Genomic DNA, 18,271 nt, shown 5'->3' with positions numbered 1-18,271 from the left:
GCTACAGTTGCCACCCAAATAAAAAGAAAAAACCACAACCCTTCCTTAGGAGGAGACTGAAAAGGCACTTCCACATTACTGCCAGTGCAGGGCCTGATCCAAAGTACAATGAAAAAGCAGGCATCATGATTAATGTGCTCTGAATCAGGTTCATGTGGAGAAACACAAGCTCATGAGACACCCAAAGGCTCCAAACAAACACCTTACTCAGTAGACACAATTAGCCCTGGTACCTCTCCATGCAGCCAGCAGCACAAAACCCAAAGAGAGCCTGAGTCCCCATCCTCTCCAGAAAGGATATCATAGCCGAAGCGAATGACATCGTTCAGTTTCAGGGTGATGTACTTCTGGTCAGGAATCCTCACATCATTGACAAACGTCTGCAGGAGAGAAGCACAGGAATGGGTTTGGACTGAGGGTACCAGGGTGATGGATCTCAGAGGGATGGTGCTCCTGGAGAGCACCCATGGCCATCTGCTGATGGCACTGCACGTACTCAGAGTGTGCCAGCACCAAGTCAGGAGCTAGGAGCTAAGTTCCCTGGAAAAACCAACACCAGCAAGCAGCTCCCATGGGCAAGTCAGAGCACCCCAATTATGCTTCAAAGCAAGGTGCTGTGAAGGGACCTTTAGGGAGATTTCCTTTGCACCAACTGCAAATGCAATTTTAGTCCCTGACTTGAGCAGGTAAATGAGGTGCCTGAAGTTAGGAACTTCAAATGCTCTTGGTTCTCCTACACCCGTCTCAACCAGCAAACGGTTGCAATTCATGCCCTTAATTACTGAGCTAGGAATCAGCTTTCTGCTGGATGCCAAACAAGACTGGTGTCAGCCCCAAGGGGTGATAATTTAACAAGCAAAGCCTATCACAGAGGAAGGGGAAATGAAAATGCACAGGGAAATGGGAAAAAAATTTGAAGCAGCATCACCATGACACCTGAGGCCACACTGTCCGAGATAACCAACCCCTGTGCTGAAACTTCACCCGCCCCTTTTGCCCATGCTCCAGGCAGTTAACTGAGGCTGAAAGGAATTAACATCCTTCTAAAGGTGCAAGACATGTATTTCACAGCTGTGAATAAATGTCTTTGATGTCTGTGCTTCCTGAGGGAACCCACTATGAAACAATTCTCCCAGACCAACCGAGGATCAAATCAAGCATGCGTGGACATCTTTCACAAATAAACCCATGTGCCTTCGCAATGACCTGGGCCAAACAAAAATAAGAAAGGGGTGAAGAAGCCCCAGAGTGCTGATGGGGATTAGCCTCTCCCACAGCTGGATTTGAGGCAGTCAGACACCAGGAGTTACCCTACTTGGGAAGGTGGGATTCACCCAGCCTCTCAGACCAGGAATCTGCTGCTGGGGCTTTGTGCCATTAATGCAAATGCAGCTGAGGAAACAGAATTAAACTAGAAAATGAATTTGCATGTTTGCATGACTGCAGCGCAGTCTTTTCCTTCTGTCTTCTCACCTCAGCCAAGCCAAACATGCATGATAAGACCTAGTATTAACCACAGATGAAAAATAAATGGTAGAGCAGGAAACTAGAATCTCAGCAGACAACAGCCCCCAGTTTCCAGGCAATTTATAGAAGAGTTGGGAAACAGGCCTGTAATTTCAGAATAAAAACAGTGAAGCTAGTTAAAAGGCACAGAATTCCAATTTGCATTAAAGTTTTTAATATTTAAAAAACCCACAACAGTCGCATCTGGAACAAGAATAATTGTTTGCTGAATTTTCTTCAAAAAAGTCTGCAAGAACCCATTTTGATAGTTACCTATTTGTCCACATTTACTTGAGATAAAAGTAACTTCAGTAAAATTCTTAATTTGGATAGAAATGCTACCCTTAAAAACAAAAACCTTTGAATAGAGACAGCAGAATTACCTGAACATTATAATAAAAACAATATAAAACATTTTGACAATTAATATTAACCAGATTATCCAGCAAAGCCACATAATGCATTGCTGACTACTCAAATACAAAATAAAAGGAAATTCTGAAAATAGATTTAAAATCAAGATGCTCAAAAGTGATTTCTTTAGTTTCAGGAGGGAAAACAAGTTTTTGTGACAATTTTCAAATAAAAATATGTTTATTGCATGCAAAATTTGGTTTGGCCAACAACAGAAACAGTCAAGAGAAGTGTTTGATCAGCTGCAAAAATAGGCACTGCTGCAACTCCCTTTTACTCCACTGCCTCTCTAAGCATAAGTCTACTATTAAAATACTGTAAATTCTTATGCTTTAGCATGTGATAGAAAGATAGAAAATAATTAGTGGTACATATCTTCCCTCCCTTGCTAGCAGAATCTTTAGCTGCTATTTTGCCACCATGAGTTAAATACCACAGCTTTTGAACCAGGGATCCAGCTAGAGTCCAGACCAGTTACTGGAAATATTCCCATTTCAGCAGGGCTCTGTGCCTTCAGCTATTAGGCTGAGAAGGATTAGCACTCATTCTTGCTGTGTTCAGATGCCAGAAGAGGCAGAATGGTTGAGGGCTGCTTTAGCCACTGTTTTTGTACAAGTTTCTGGGCTCATCTTGTGGTTTTGTGGCCGTGATGGTGGAGGGCTTCTATGTCCAAAACAATGAAACAATGGCTGCAGTAAAACCCCCACTGGGAAGACAATTAGGTGAATCTAGCTTAGGCCTGCTCCAGCAGAGGAACAGCTCCACTTGTATGAAAAAACTACCAAAACAGAGGCACGCTACCCCATTTGGACATTTTTAACAACAGTGGCGTATTTAAGTATCATGGAATTCAGGTGTCTAACACCACTGCATAAGCTGAAGCAGAGCAAAGGTTAAAATTCAGTCAGGCTCAGTTCCTTCTTCTGTCCTCACAGTATTCCTCAGTTTTCATGCAAAGCAGGCTCAAGGCAGGCAAAAAAGCAATTTTTATTATTAAAAAAAAAAAAGAGGTGGTTTTAAGTAGTTTCTCCCCAATGAAATTAAATTTCTCATCACCCCATAAATCACTCCATGCACTGACAATGAAACCACCAAAAGGTCACCCTGCTCATGCTGAACAGCTGCTCCAGAATCTCCACCAGTTTAAAGTTAACATCCCCAACATGCAACTGAATTTAATTCTTCCCCTTTTGCAAGAGGCTTTCTAATTTTGTGAGCCCTGAAGCGTTCTGCAAGGACACCAGCAGAGAGGGAAAAAGCAATACAATATTCACCAAAGCTTTCCCCTCCCAAGACGAGATGCTACACGACCTCCACCTCAGGCCTTGCAAATAATGATGCATGTTTGGCTTAACTCGTGCCAACAGCTGCAGTGACCCAAAAGGGTCTGAGAGCAGGATTCAGCGAGCACATGAGTGCTTGCAGACTCAGCACAGCACCAGGCCACCCCTGCCAGCTGGAGGTTTGGTACTCACCCCGTTTAAGCTGCCGAGATCCTTCACCCAGTGCTCATCCTTGTCCTTGTCATAGTTGATGACAGCGTGCTGCTTATCCACACTGCGGGACTGGCAATGGAAGCACAAAACGAGCATCAGGCACAGAGACACTGGTCATCAGAGCAACACTGAGACATTAAACTGCCTTCATGGGGCTAGGGGGACAGAGGGGGAAAGCAGGGAGGATTAAATACTATTTACTGCTATAAATAATGGAAGGATAAGCAGTAAATGCTTCCATGGTTGGTTGCAGAGTTTGAAGACAATACGCTATTTTCATGGAGAAGGGAAAATAAAAAGTTTTTAAAAAATCGCTGAAGGCTGTCAAGACTATGCCACAATTTCAATAAATTATATCAACACACACTGAACAAAATCAGTCAAACTGAAAGCCTGGGGGCCAGGATCTGAGCCAGCATGAGCTAGAAGATCTCCATTTTTCAACTGCTGAGGCCAATGGCCTCGACACTAGGGATGCTCCTACTTGGGATCATTTCTTCCTATTTTTCAAAGAGAAAAAAAATCATTTTCTTGAGTTACAAACCAAACTTGTTCCCAAAAATTTATACTGTTCCCAGGATTATGTCCTGGAATTGATTTAAATTTTAGGATGTGCTCCAAACTAGAGGTTAGTAAACCTGGAATGAGAAAGAAAGCAACTCCAAGAAAATTTAAACTGTAAACTGGGTTTGAGTACACTGAACTTTACAGTGATCTGGTGCCACTGGCTTTGTCACAATGCACAAGTAATGCACCTTATCTTCAAAACAGAGTGTGACACTTGAGCAGGCATCATGTCAGACTTCTGAAAGAAGTGCTAGGACAAGATCTATGAATAATTTTGAAATATGGTGTGTTACAGCTATAAAGACACCAGACTGTCTGTTTTTAGACCTGCTGCCTCTCGTAACTTGAATCCTTGCTGCAGTTGACCTCAGGCAGACACTGGAAGCAGTCTCTCCATCAGCACGTACACACAGCACTGAGACCTCCCTGGTACCTCAGGCCAGGGGAGGGGAGAGCAGGGAGACCAGCCAGGCTCCAAGTCAGCTAATCCTCATCCTCCTGGGCACCAACCAACAAGTTCTTGCTGAAAGTCCTTTCCTTTTGCCAAGTATAGACACACTGGTTTCCACAGCACCGCTCTCAGCAAGCCATTATCTGGCTTCTTGCAAGCATGCAGAGGCAAAGATTGTTTCAGGCAATTCCTTGGTGAAAAGAGGCTTTTTTCACACAAACTGCTACTATTTGCAGAAATTTCTTCTGGCCCTACCAATATCAAGCACATGGGAAGTACCACAACACCTGAGAAATGGCGTCTCCTTCCCCTGCAGAGCACCCATCAGCCCAGGAGACACATCCTCCAGAATAACCTTGAAGTACCAATATGAAGCAAGCACTATCTGGCCAGAAGATTACCCTTCCACCTTGCAACATCCCTCACACTATTCATGACATGTCACCCCAAGCAGAGGCAGTGAGGACAGGGGCAAGTGACCCCATGCCTCCAGCTCCCTCACTAATACAGTTATCCACATGCTGCTGGACTTCCAAGGAAGCACTTCATGCTTTGCTGCCCAACTGATGCTGCTCAGACAGCAATCACCCCACGAAGACACAAACAGAGGTGGAACAGACAGAGAAACCATGGCTGGGGACAGCCCACCTGTGCCTCCTGCTATGCTGAGCACTAAACAGGAGAAGCAACACAGAGCAAAGCCCTCCCAGGAGGGGCACACACAAACCCCTCACCCCCATGCCATCCCCACACTTGCTGTCTGAGCCCTGACCTCAAGGCAGGGCACATCTTAAGCATTTGCAGTGAAGGCAGTGCTTCTCTCTCCTGTTATCCACACCAGATGCAGCTCCTCAGTCCATTTTCAGTGACCCAAGTGGCTGTGGCAGGTGTGTGCAGTGCAAGGTAAGGATGGTCCAGGTGAGCACAGCTGAGGGACACTGCCCAGGCCCTGCACCTCAGCACATGGCCCTGAGGACAGGAGTGTCTCCAGGCACAGCCTCAGGTACCACAGCAGCTGATGCTACACAAGCTGGGGCTGTTCCTGATCTGTCACATGGTCCCTCACACCCTTTGGAGGATGTGAGCCCAGAGCCTGTCCCCACAGCAGTCTGGCTGTTTGAGCACTGTATGGACAGGGCTCCTGGAGGGATCACCACACCTCACCTACACAGCAGAGGGGGATGACCATCCCCTCTCCCTGTCCATGGGCATTTATGTGCTGTGCTTCATGGCACCAGAGTCAAAGACAACCATGCACAGGCAACCATGCAAACCCTGCACAGCACAGACATGATCTGTCTTCCCTGTGATCCCTCTGCTACTCAAAACTGTGGATGCCACTGTTCCCAATGAGATACAAGGGAATGCTGATAAACTGCTGCAGCAGTGTTTGCTTTCGCTTTTTACAGCACATCATGGAGGCTCATTTAAAGATTAACAGATTCTAAAGGCAGAACAAACCATTTATCTCCCTTCCAAGGGCAGAAAGGTTTCCAGACCAAAAAGTTAACCCAGACAAAAAATTGGGACAGATCTGGTATCTGATTTTAAATGTATCACAGGTCACTTTAAAAGAAGTTTATTTCTGGGAACCAGCTGTCTCCAAAAAATTCAATTTGCCCTGCATCTGACCCTGATGTAACTGAGCACAGCCCTTGGTCTGCTGTGTTCTACAACAGCTGACTTCAGCCACTCAGGGGTCCCCAGTCAGATGGGGGTCATCTCAGGGGAGCAGACATGTATTCCTGCAACATGATATTCCCCTCCATAAATGCAGAAAGAGGTCACCAAAGGAACCAATTTATGCCTGTTTTCCAAGGAAGTTTCAGCTGTGTTCAAGAAAGCCTATGGCAAAAAGAGTCAAAACAACATGCAAAATCTGACCCACAGTCTTCCTCCAACCTCTCAGCATCTCTTTAAGAGCACATCAGGAACAAGGCAAACTGTTATGCATATTGCACTTCTGTGAAATTTCATGCTTTTGTGGAGAAGAGAGGAATTTTCTTAGTTTTGTTTACGTTAAGCCAGCAAACATTACAGGAACTGGCAGCAGGAGTTCCTAGGGGCCTGTCTCCAAGGAAACTCAACTTAAAGTAACTAAAATCGCACCTTATTTATTTTGATGCAGACTTGCCAAAGGTCACTCTTACTTGAGAACTGAGGTGTGGTTTATTTCAACATCAGTCACATTTAACATAAACTGCTCTTGTGTGCAGTGCCAGCAGCAACTCAGCAGCTGATGGTGCTTTTGTCTCTTGCAGAGAGGAGCAGGCTCCCTTAATCCCACTTCCCAAGAGGAGACTAACCAGTTTCCATGCTGGTAACAGCTGAGAGCCCAGGGATAGTCACTTCAGCCCAGCAGGCCAGTGGTTTCTAAGGAGTGACCTGCTGAATCACAGAAAGTGATTTAAGAAGCCTGAGTCAACACATTACAGAGCTGCCCATGGGTGCAGAGCTCCCAGCCACCTGCAACTTCACTGGAAAGATTTTAGGCATTTCTAAATTGAAAAACTGCAATTAAGTTGACTGAGTCACTAACATAAGAGGACTTCTAGCCTAAATGCACACGTGCACCAAATACTGAGTCTTGCTTAATGATCAGCCATGACCTCCACAACCAAAGGCAAGACTGATCCGTCACGAGTAGACATAGGGGTCCAAAAAAATAAACAAACAAAACAACAGAATTTCCAATAAACTGTTACTAAGAAACCTCAATTACCTATATCCAGATGTCAAAAGCAAAAGCACTTATGATGGGGTGAGAAGCAGTCCTGAGCTATGGGTAAGAGATCCAAACAACCAAACCAGAGCTGGAGCACCTCAGGGGAGGTTGAGAAGGGGAAAAGAAAGAAGGGAGGTATCATCCTCTTAAGCAGTGGTGATCTTCAAGCAAGAAATAAGGCTACACTCCAAGAGGCTGGAAATGAAGGAAGCACATAGCATTTTCACCATATCCCAGCACTGGACCTGTTCTCAAATGAAAACAACTCTCAGGAAAACACGTGTGCTTTTCTGATTAAGAGTATTTACACTCCTCTGCAGGGAAAACATGGGCACTGATTTGTTACTACACTCAGCCCTCATCCAGGGCTGGAATTTCCAGACATTCAAATCACTTCCTAATATAAGGTTGGGTTGCTTTTCTGTCATACAATCTACCATGCATCATGTTTTAAATACCTAGTAGACAAAATGCACACACAGCATATAACTGAGGAAGGAGGTTCTTTCTATATAGCTCTTCCTTCTTCCATGAACATGTTAAGCAGATGGTACAAAACACAGGAATGGTACCTGGGGGTCTGCCAGTCCCACAGTGGTACCAACACCTTGGATCACCAGTTTCCAATCAGCCATGCAACCAGGCAGCTCACTTGTGATTCTCAAAACTGCACACATCATCAAATCAGCAAAATCAGCTTCAAAAGCTTGCAGAATCTCCATAGAGGCACAAATCACACTGTGGCTACGTGTGCTGCGCACACCCTACAGCTTTGTGTTTGGGGAAGGGTCTGATCCAGAGAACAGGGATCTTGGATGAAAATATGAGCTGCAGAGATGCCAAACAAAATCCACAAGGCAAAAAGACCTGCTTAGGAAGGCAGGAGGAGAAATACAGCCAGACAGCCTGTGTTTCCCTACAGGGCCAGGGAGCAGACACAGCTCAGCTGTCTGTGCAGATACAGATGCTACTTTTTTCCTCAGGAGAATTACCATGGGTGAAAACCTACCGGTTGGGGCTGAGATTTGGACCTCAGCCCTGCCAGTGCCGCGAGGCATCGTGGCACTGGAGATAAAATAAACAAACATGAGCAGTTTCCCTGTTCCTCACTGCAGTCTGCTGTGCACTTCTGGCACAAAATAACTGCAGCGTTCTGGTGGCAGCATGCAATAAAACAGTTGCTCAAATACTTTCCATAGTGAACAGGTTACATTTCTGCCAGTACTGTGCTCTGCACAAGTGTCCCAGTAAGGAAATATAAACCTCTGCTGGTGTCCCACTTTAGAACAGAGACAGACAAAACCAAATTTAAAAAAAACCAAAAAACAAAAAACAAAAAACACCCCAAAACAAACAAACAACCCAACAACAACAAAAACAAAAGACCTAACAAAACAACAGCAATAACAACAAAAACCTGTTTACAGGCATTCTGGCCTGAAATGTGAATTTTGCTCCTCAAAAGTAAACATATGCTGGATAACATTTAATGACAGATGTGAACACCTCTTTCAGGAGGGGTGTTGGGTCACAGATGGGTCCTCCTCTTTCACCACAAAGCATCTCACAGCGTTGTGTGCACTGGCCCCTCCAGTACTTTTCCAGAATATCAGTGAATGCTCCATCCTGCCCCAGGCTGGCTGCAAATGTGTCACCCCTGTGGCAGCCTGATGGCTCCCAGGGGCAGGTGCTGCCAGCTTCTAATGACTCTACCTGAGCAGATAAATCTCTTCAGCAAGTGCAGCCACCTCATCCTGGGGCTGGACTCTCTTTACAGCTCCCAGGCTGCAGAGGCTCCTGCCCTCAGCTCTGCTGCAGCCAAAATCATGGGCTTAGCAGATCTGCGGCTGAAGCAGGGCCTGAGTATTCAAGCAAAAAATAAGGCACTGAACAAAAGAGAGAAATCCCCCAGGAAAATGAAACTGTAATCCCCACAGCTTGGCAAAGGGATTTGGAAGCTGGCATGATTCCCATAAAAACTTAACCCATTATTTTGGGGTAAAATGGGTTTTTGCTCGCTGGTTCCCCATCCCCAAAGTGAACTGGTTCAAGTGACCCAGGGTCAGATCCTGACCACAGGCAGGGAGCACGCTGCCCACAGATGCACTGGCTTTTCCTTTGTTTTACATGGCCACCCAGGAGGAATGGAAAAGCATAATTTAAGGTGGGACACAAGCCTGAATTTCTATAGTGCAGCTGAGCTGCTAATGCCTGGATCAGGATCTCATACAAGGAAGATACATCTCCCTTTTTTCTCTGTCCACTCCAGAGTGGGACAAACCCTCTCTTGGCAGTCCAGGCTTCCAGCACCTTGCCAGCTGCATGAACCCCTCTCAACCCTAATAACCACCTGCCCTCAGTGCCAGCATCACCTCTCTCCCTACCCTGCCTCCAGCAATGAACTCCCCTCCCAGGTCTGCCAGTCTTGATATGCCTCCAGCCTCCTACACCCATATGCCATTAGGCATCATAACCTCCTCCCATCAACTGCACATTAACAGAACACAATGGGACAAGGAAGAGCCAAAAAAACAACTCTAGGCCTGGAAATACAGGATGTGCATCCTTCCTCCCACAGCTGCTGTCCCAGCACCTGGAAACACTACCTGTCAAAAAGCAGCACCTTCCCAAGGCTAGATCCATTCCCTTCTGTAAGACACTTACTTCCTTTGTAACACCTAATGAATTACTCTTGGCAATTCCCAACACCCAGGGACTAACTTAGGTGCTTGTTCACACCCTCTGGATAATTGCAGCAAAACGGCACAGGTAGGGCATCTCCCCATCCTGACTACAGCTTCCCCCTTCCACCCTACACTGCCATGGGGAAGGAGGTCCAGACACAACAACCAGCAGAGACTCCTCATGGCTTCTTCTGGGAGCTCCCAGTGCTGGAAATACATGAGCAATGGAGGGATACAATTTCTGCACTGTAGCGAAGCCACCTAGAAGGACCAGGAAAAAGATCATCTACCAAGTTCTCACCATCTGCTTCTTCCCAGCATAACACTGTACCAGACAACCACACCTATTCACACTCGTTTATGTATGCACTAACTAAACTACACAGGAGAGACATGGTATTATCAAGTATGGCCCAAGGAAGGCAGGATACATCAGGTCAATGAAACCTTAATTTGACCAGATGTCACACACAGGCAGGGTTCATCTTTGCACTCTATTATTTGTGGAGCATGCCGTGCACCCTGCATACCAGACACAGAACAGATCCTGCGGGGAAAAATACCCGGGAACAGCACAATAACAGATTGCATCTTCATGCCTATGTACACAGGGGCAGAGGCAGGATTACACAGGCAGCCTTCACACCAGTGTGCTCTAACTGCTCTGCAGTTATAAACACTTGACTTAGCAGCCATAAGAATACTCCTTCCGTGCCTAGAATGCTTGTAATTCCCTGTCTTTTTAACAAAGCAAGCTAAAAAGATGGAAACGCAGTATTGTTACTTTTGTGTGATTCACCACAATGAACTCGTATATCCAGCTCACGAGGCCTTAGCACTTGAACTGACTAATTGGTATCATAAGCAGCACTGGTCCCATCTGGACCAGTGACAGATGCTTGGCTAGGAGCTTTCACAGCTCTCTTCTGACACCAGAATAATAAATAGCAAGTCTTGACCCATCTCAGGCCTAAGGGCGATGCTGCTCAGCAGCCACATCCTGTAATGCCCGTTTTGCCCACACTGAGAGGCTTCTGCCCTGCGTGCACCACCCTCTCCACTTCTCCACATCCTGCTGCTCCTCCTCTCACTCTGCACTAACAGAATCCTCACTTGTACTCGTTGTACTTCTTCACTTGGCCAAATCTTCATCACTTGGTGAAGCTCTATAGAGTAGAAATCCAACCGCTACATGCAAAGATCTGACCTGTGGCTTCCTGAAACACAGGTGAAGAGGTTGAACAAGCATTCTGGAAGTATCATTGCACTCTTAGCTTGAACAGCTTTCCTTGACAGCTGCTTTGACCACTGGGTCAGGATGCCAGGTTAGTTGTACCCTGATTTAATCCAGCACAGCTGCTGTTACATCTACACCCCAGCCCTGTGGATACCTGCACCCAGTTCCTCTTTGCCCAGCCTGTGACACTTCTCCACTCCATCCCCTTGCCAGCCTCACTCCCAGATGAAATCACTTAAGGGAATACTATCAAATACATCCCTGCTGACCACATTCAAACTCCAGATTTTATTCAAAGGTTTGGAACTTAGTCAAAGCCGCTCAGTGTGGGCAAAAAAAAACCAAAACCCACCACCTCCAACCTAGTCATTCACTCTTGAAAATCTTCACTGACCCAGCTCTACTACAATGCCAGAACTTCAAAGAACAGGCTAAATATACTTTTAAATAATTGACCTGAAGAAAAAAGCATTTTTCTTAGAGTTGCTCACAGCAAAGACCAAAGAAGGGAGATAAATTATTGCATCCAGAACACACTGCATAAAACAGATGCCTGGAAAATAAACTCTCATCCCAAACACCTACAAAGTTTAGCAGAGTTATAAGCAATTGCAAACAGTGTCTCCTGATAGGAAATGTCAGGCTGTCTCAAAAGGCATCTAGGATAAAGGCATAAAAAAGAAAGCATCATGCTGCCTGCACCTACTCACACTCATGTAAAAACTCATATGCCCAGAGCATCACTCTAAAGTGAGGGAAATAATCAGGGGAGCACTGGTTAAATATTTCTATTTGCCAAATTTTCCAGTAAACATCCCTCTCAAACAAAACCAGGGAAATCATGACACTGCTTTCCATTCTGTAAATATTTACATTTAGCAAAAATGCAAAAAAATGTTTTGTTTAGGAGCAGCAGGGAATGTTTTAATGGTTAAGCGAAATTTTTGAGTTTGCAAAATGTTTGTCCCTGAGTACCCATCACAGTAAGCAAGTTATCAAAGCTGATAAAAATGGCAGCTGCATTTCCCAAAAGAAGGACGTTGGGGGAAGGAAAAATTATTTTCTTCAGGATGGTCCCAAAATTCTTTTAGTTTTTATTTTAAAAAAGTAGATCTTTTCAGACTATTGCTTCCTACCACCCCCGAGTTTCACATTAAAAACCCACAGCAGTGCAAGTTAGTGAAGGTCCAGACTTCCACACTCCTGCAGTTTGTTCACTGTTACCTGAAGGAAGCAGCAAAGCTGTTGAAGAAATAAAGCATTTTTTCTTAGAAAAAGGGCAGAATTGAGCTCTTGGCTCTGGCAGCAACACTGCATGCCAAGCTACAGCTCCACTTCATGGCATTTTCACCCATGCATTAACATTCAAACCCAACTTAAATCTCGCATTTACTTGTACTAGAAGCTTTAGAGAGCTGCAAAAACATTTAGAATATTTCTAATCCTCTTAGTAGGTATAGAAGATATCAAGGTAGATTATGTTTCCCCACTATCAGACCTACTTTAAGATTAAAGACTTTGGGTTTCTTCACCTCTTTGTTAATCAGAAAGCAAATCCACTACTTGTATTATGAAATAAGAAAACCAGACAAAACTAAAGCTTAATTGCTTGGTGACAAATCCATCCTTTTTTGCTGTTTAGAGATCTGATACCTTGAGACAGTACATTCCAAGAAAATATCAATATACAAGACACTCCTAAAATAGTAAAATGAGAAAGGCAAGACTGCAGGTCTCCCGGACAAGGTTTATCTCTGTGCCGTGTGTTTGAGCACCGTGTTACACGTGGACTGAACAGGGAGCACAAACCATATCACTATGAAATCAATAAGCAGTAGCAGCCTTAGAGATGAAAAAACACTGACCAGGTCACCCAGTCACTGCCAGTCTGTTCCCAGCTGTGCACTTTAAAGGATTAAATGCCAGTATCTTGAAATATATATAGAAAATAACCATGCAGTGAATATATAGTTTCAGGGTTAGTACCACAGAAATACTACAAGGTGCAAACAACTGCCACGAGAGCTCTGTCCATCTGCTCTGATAACTGCCCTGCTTCTTAAGCTTCCCCCAAGACAAATGATTGTGCCAGTCTGCACAACGATTTTGTGACATGGACAGTCACAGTAGGGAAAAAGTCTATTTTTAGATCTCATCCTCCATCTGCTCACATACAATTCTGCTTGGATATGAAGTCTCTCTGCTCACAGTTTCTCTTCTGCACTCAGTCTTACTACAAACATCTCATTTGGAGCCCCAGGTAGCTCTGGAAAACATCTTCATAAACAAATGGCTAGGAAAAGAATGTGCTGTGCTGTTCAAAACAAGACCTTACATGTGAGCCTAGAAAAAAAAGCTTTATTACTGGAGATAGCAGACCAGTAATAAATATTTTTAATGTAATAAAATGTTAATATATGTTTATAAAGGGTCACATGTAGCTCACCCCATGAACACAAGCTGCTGGCTTTTATAGACAATCCAGAGCCTTCACTCTGGTGAAATAATGAAAACCTCTTTTAATACCACCCACCACCTACGAGCCCCCAGATACAACCATTTCACAGATATTCCTGGCTCCTCTAGAAATCTCAATTCATTTACCTTGTAGAAAAGTGCATGGCAAACAAAGAGCCTTCACAAGGTTGGGTACTCCACAAGCAACACTGACAAGCCAGCTCAGGCTTGCAAAGAAACATGAAATACTCTGGTTGGTATGGAGTGCCTCACAATCCACGACATCCAGTTAACCCCATAAGCAACCAGAGAAACAAGCTGTGCATTTTAAGCATAACAGGTATTTGGGTACTTTTATTTTAGAGTGCACAGCTTTAGACATGACTGGCAGAGTACTGAAAGCTAACAGTAAGAAAAATGCACAACAGCCCTCAAGTTTCTTCATGAGATATTAAGATGGGCAGCCACAAACAAAGACCATTTCTGGAAACCAGGGCCACTGTGTGTTTTCTCCCTCCAAGTCATGAGAGAAGATGCCAATCAGGTTCCTGACACCTAAATGCAGACGTACAGCAAATATCAGGACATTTTTAATGTCTCACCTTTACATGTCTCAGCAGCCAGACATGTAGAAACATGAAATAAGAGATAGTGTGATTCATGGGAGAACCCAAACAGATGATCTGCTGTGGAACAGGAGTCCCAGCTCTACCACTGCAACACAGCTGTGCCAGTCATTGCCAGCATGCAGAGCAGGACAAACACTGCAAGCTCTCCTCTTGTGGGCACTGACACTTTGTTACAGCTAGAGAGCACCTTGCCCTTCAACTACACCTCTACAAGCACTTCCACCTCTCTAAACAGGCCTCCTACTGACATATCATACAAAATCCCTGCAGCAACTACAAACACAGCCTCCTACATCAGCACAGCATTTAGGACATACCTGTGACCAGGTCAGCAGTGGAAATTATGAGGAGGGAGTCTCCATTGTGCAGGCAGCTTCCTAATCTTGCCACCAACAGGAACATTTGCCACCTTCACAAAGGGGCAAAAGGGGGATGGACAGGTGCAATAGAACATTTTTTGTGCACTTAAGAACTCATGGCATGGGTTTAGCAGAATCACTAATTCAATTCTGAGCTTCTACGAATTCCTGAGCTAAACTGCTCCTGTCAAAAGCTCTTTGCAAGATTCCAACCCCATTCGTCTGGAGTGACATCTACTACATTATGCTGTCAAACATCAGACCACAGTCAACACTTCAGACATGCTGGATTAGGTCCAGCAGAGACACACGCTGGTATGGAAAGTACTAATAGAAGCTCAAAGTTTGCCCAAGTAACACAAATTACTTTGGGAAGAGGTCACCAGCCTACTCAGCCTACCAAAACAGATTTCCTCTGCTAAACATCAGCATTTTCTACCATGACAAAAACACCTGAGAAATACCAGCATAAATAATTTAATCAAACTTAAAGGGAAAAACAGGTAAACAAAAAGCCCTGCCTGCATTCAAATCACATGTAAACAGCACATGTGTTAAAAGCTAAAAAAGCCAGCAGCATAATCACAGATCAGGACAGAATGGAATGTCTTTGTTTACTGCTTCTAGTAGCATCAAGACAGTTAATCTATTTGATTAATCTCCCACCACTACAGATCCTATCCATCTGATGACATGGCAATTTGAAAACCTCACTTGTGCTGTCACAAACATGAAGTCTTCAGGAGAAACACAGACTCAGGATAAAAAGAGGAAGTTCCTTTTAAAAGGTGTCACTTGAAAGCATCAAACATCTCTACAGATCCCCAGCATTACATACACATTTACTGCATCTTCAGAAGAAATAATTACCAAAAAAAAAAGCCGTGTTACCTGGAGCATCAGTTCACAGTCATCTCTCCCAACAAATATCATCTCCCGAGGGAGCCGATGGCGAATGCCAGTGCTGCTCACCAAGAACCACGAAGTCACGCTCATTTTGGCGCTTGGCACTTAACCTTTATACATCCTAAACACAAAAAAACCCACAAGACACAGTTAGCTATTAATGAACTGTGCAAGTACAAGAGTGTGTAGCTGCCATTCCCAAATTTCCCTCTACCGTGGGACCCAACGCTGCCTCATGTCATGCACTTGTGCTCCTATCTTAAATCTCTGGTGACAACAAGCAGTTGCTGTGAAGTGTCTGCCAGGACCTGCTGCCCATGTGTAGGAGCTCTGCAGACCTGGAAATATTCCCATGGCAAAGTAAGACTAAGGATCTGCAGAAAGGATTGTTTAAAAAATTGAAGGCTCCAGCTGAATCCAATGAATGAAATGATGAAATATGGTGGAGGGGGAAAAGGAGAAAACAACAAAGATCTCCTTTCTGGAACATTTCCAGAACATTTTCCAGAACCACTACCACAGTGCTACACGGCTTGAGCCTTCCCCATCACCAGAGATGTGGACCAGCACATCACCGAGGTGACATAACGTGGCTCCTCTAACCTTTCTCAGTGCATTCCCAGGAGCGCTTACACCAGCGCTAGGAGGGAGGAGACCAACCTCCCCATTGCTCATCCCACTTCCACACTGATTTAAGTTGGGAGCCCACAAATCCTTCCTTCCTTCCTCCCCCGCTACACGGCTGGTCCAAACACCGAACCGCTCTGCGACCCCAGGTCAGGAAGCCCAGGCTGCGGTTGATTCCCAGCGGGGCTCGGTGCCCAGCGGGCGGAGGGGCGGCAGCGCTGACCGGCGTGCGGCACTCACCGGGCGCTCTCCCGGCCACACCTGTTTGTTGTCGCTGCTCCTGCGGCCTCTCCGCCTGCCTCTCCCACAACATCCCATTTTCCCCTGCCTGGCTGAAGGAAGGAGGATTCACGGCACACGCCAGGCTCTCGCCTTCCCCTCACCCACCTCCCGGGCTCCCAGCTGCATTCCTAAGCGCACCGGGGGAAGGAGATCTCCATTTTCCCCGGACTGCGCGGCGCTCCCCGGCCCGACCGCCGCCTCAGCAGCCTCAGCGGCCGCGGGGCGCTCAGGTGGGGATGAGTGCCCTCCGCGGGGACCGGGCACAGCCCGCACGGCCCCCGCCGCCTCCCCGCCGCTCCGGGAGCCGCCGCTCCGCGCTGCCGCGCCCGTGTCACGACACGCGAGCGGCCCCACACACCGCGGCCCCGACAAAGCGCCCGGGAAGGGGAGCCGGGAGCCGCCGGCAGAGCCCTTTGTGTGCCGGCCCCCCGGCCCCCGCCAGTCCGTCCGTCCGTCCGTCCTACCTGCTGCGGCCCTCGGCGCGGTGGCAGCCGGGCACCGCGCCCCGCCAGCCGGCTCTGCCTGCCCCGCGGGCCGCTCCCGGCGCCCGCCCCGCTCCGCCCCCGCGCCGCAGGTTCCCGACGTCAGGAGGCGGCTCCAGCCCTGCCGGGCCCGGCCGGGGGAGGCGGCGGTGCCGCGGCGGGTCCCGCACCAGGCTGGCCGGGCACCTGGGCGGAAGGTGCTGGCCTGGCTTTGGGTCGTGTCATCGCTGCAGGGACACAACCGTGGCATGGGTTGGCTTGGAAGGGGCCGTAAAGGTCATCTACCGTAAAGGTCATCTACCTTAGAGGTCATTACCCTGCCACCATGGGCGGGGATGCCAGCCACCAGACCAGGTTGCTCAAAGGCGTATCCAGCCTGGCATTGAACATCTCCAGGGATGGGGCATCCACAGCTTCTCCAGGAAGCCTCTGGCAGTGCCGTGCCCTGGTTCAGCATCCCTCCCTTCAGGCTCTCAGAGGGGCTCAGTGAATGCCAGCAGAGCCTCTGGCACCTCACTGACCAGGGCAGCCTGGGAAGGTCCAACATGCAGGCTTGGTGCCATGGGACTGGAGATGCTGCCTCTGCAAGACACCGGGACCAGACCCAACACCAGGGAGGTCCAGCACCAGCCTCTTCTCCCCCTCAAGTCCCAACACCAGCTGCTTCTCCAGCCCAAATCCCAGCACAGCCTCTCCAGCCACCCAAGTGTGCCTCAGCACCAGTCTGTCTCTCCAGCAGGCTGCAGGTTGGCATCCATCTCCACATACCCTCCTTGTCCTCTTGCAGGGCAGTACCTAAATGCAGTTGGCAGGATTGAGTTAATCTTGAGCATCTAACCATGGAATAAGAGCCTGAAATGGGTGCTGTGAAAGGACATGCTGTTTTATGAGTTCTTTTCAGTTGTAGGTAACTAGAAAATTCTGAACAACAGTAAGTGCAGTGAGTGATGACTTTTTCTCCCATTGTGAGGAGCATTGAATAGCATGGTAAAGCTTTCTCAAGAGGGCCCCAGCTCCTGCAGATGTCAGTGGAACTGCAAAGACCAGCAGCTGAGCACTGGTTCTCTGACACAGGCTGCTAAAGGAAGACTATAGGAACACATCAAGTTCATAGTGATGTCTCCCCAGGCTGATATTCCAGCTGGAAAGACAGCTTTGCTTTTGTACTCTGTACAGTTGGGTTTGAGTATTGTTTCTGTCATCTGCAAGAACTTTTCTTGGTGTCTTCAGTCGTGTGTGCTTTGGAATTTTGGCTCAGGATGTAATCTTAATAAAGTCTGATGGCATGGAAACCACAGGTCTGGCACACCACTTGCAGGGGGTGGCCCTTTGGCACATCACTTTGTGGGCTTACCCCTGATTTATACTTTTGCTGCAAGGCTGAGGAGCCAGGAAGGGCAAAGTGAACTGCAGCAGGAAGGGCAAAGTGAACTGCAGCAGGACTGCAAG

At 46.7% G+C, this 18,271-nt stretch overlaps 1 protein-coding gene across 1 annotated transcript in view; it reads right to left on the bottom strand.

Annotated features, from left to right (window-relative positions):
* The window catches only part of CEP170B (centrosomal protein 170B), a 58,326-nt gene extending 41,433 nt beyond the window's left edge, over positions 1-16,893 (bottom strand). The window contains 4 exon segments of the mRNA XM_036383515.2: positions 302-380; positions 3,396-3,485; positions 15,417-15,552; positions 16,805-16,893. Coding sequence (XP_036239408.1) covers positions 302-380; positions 3,396-3,485; positions 15,417-15,521 — 274 coding nt within the window. The 5' untranslated portion in view covers positions 15,522-15,552; positions 16,805-16,893.
* Positions 16,894-18,271: the final 1,378 nt, after the last annotated feature.

The sequence above is a fragment of the Molothrus ater genome, chromosome 6 (genome assembly GCF_012460135.2).
Source record: "Molothrus ater isolate BHLD 08-10-18 breed brown headed cowbird chromosome 6, BPBGC_Mater_1.1, whole genome shotgun sequence".
Taxonomy (NCBI): domain Eukaryota; kingdom Metazoa; phylum Chordata; class Aves; order Passeriformes; family Icteridae; genus Molothrus; species Molothrus ater.
This window is presented reverse-complemented; position numbering and strand designations above follow the sequence as displayed.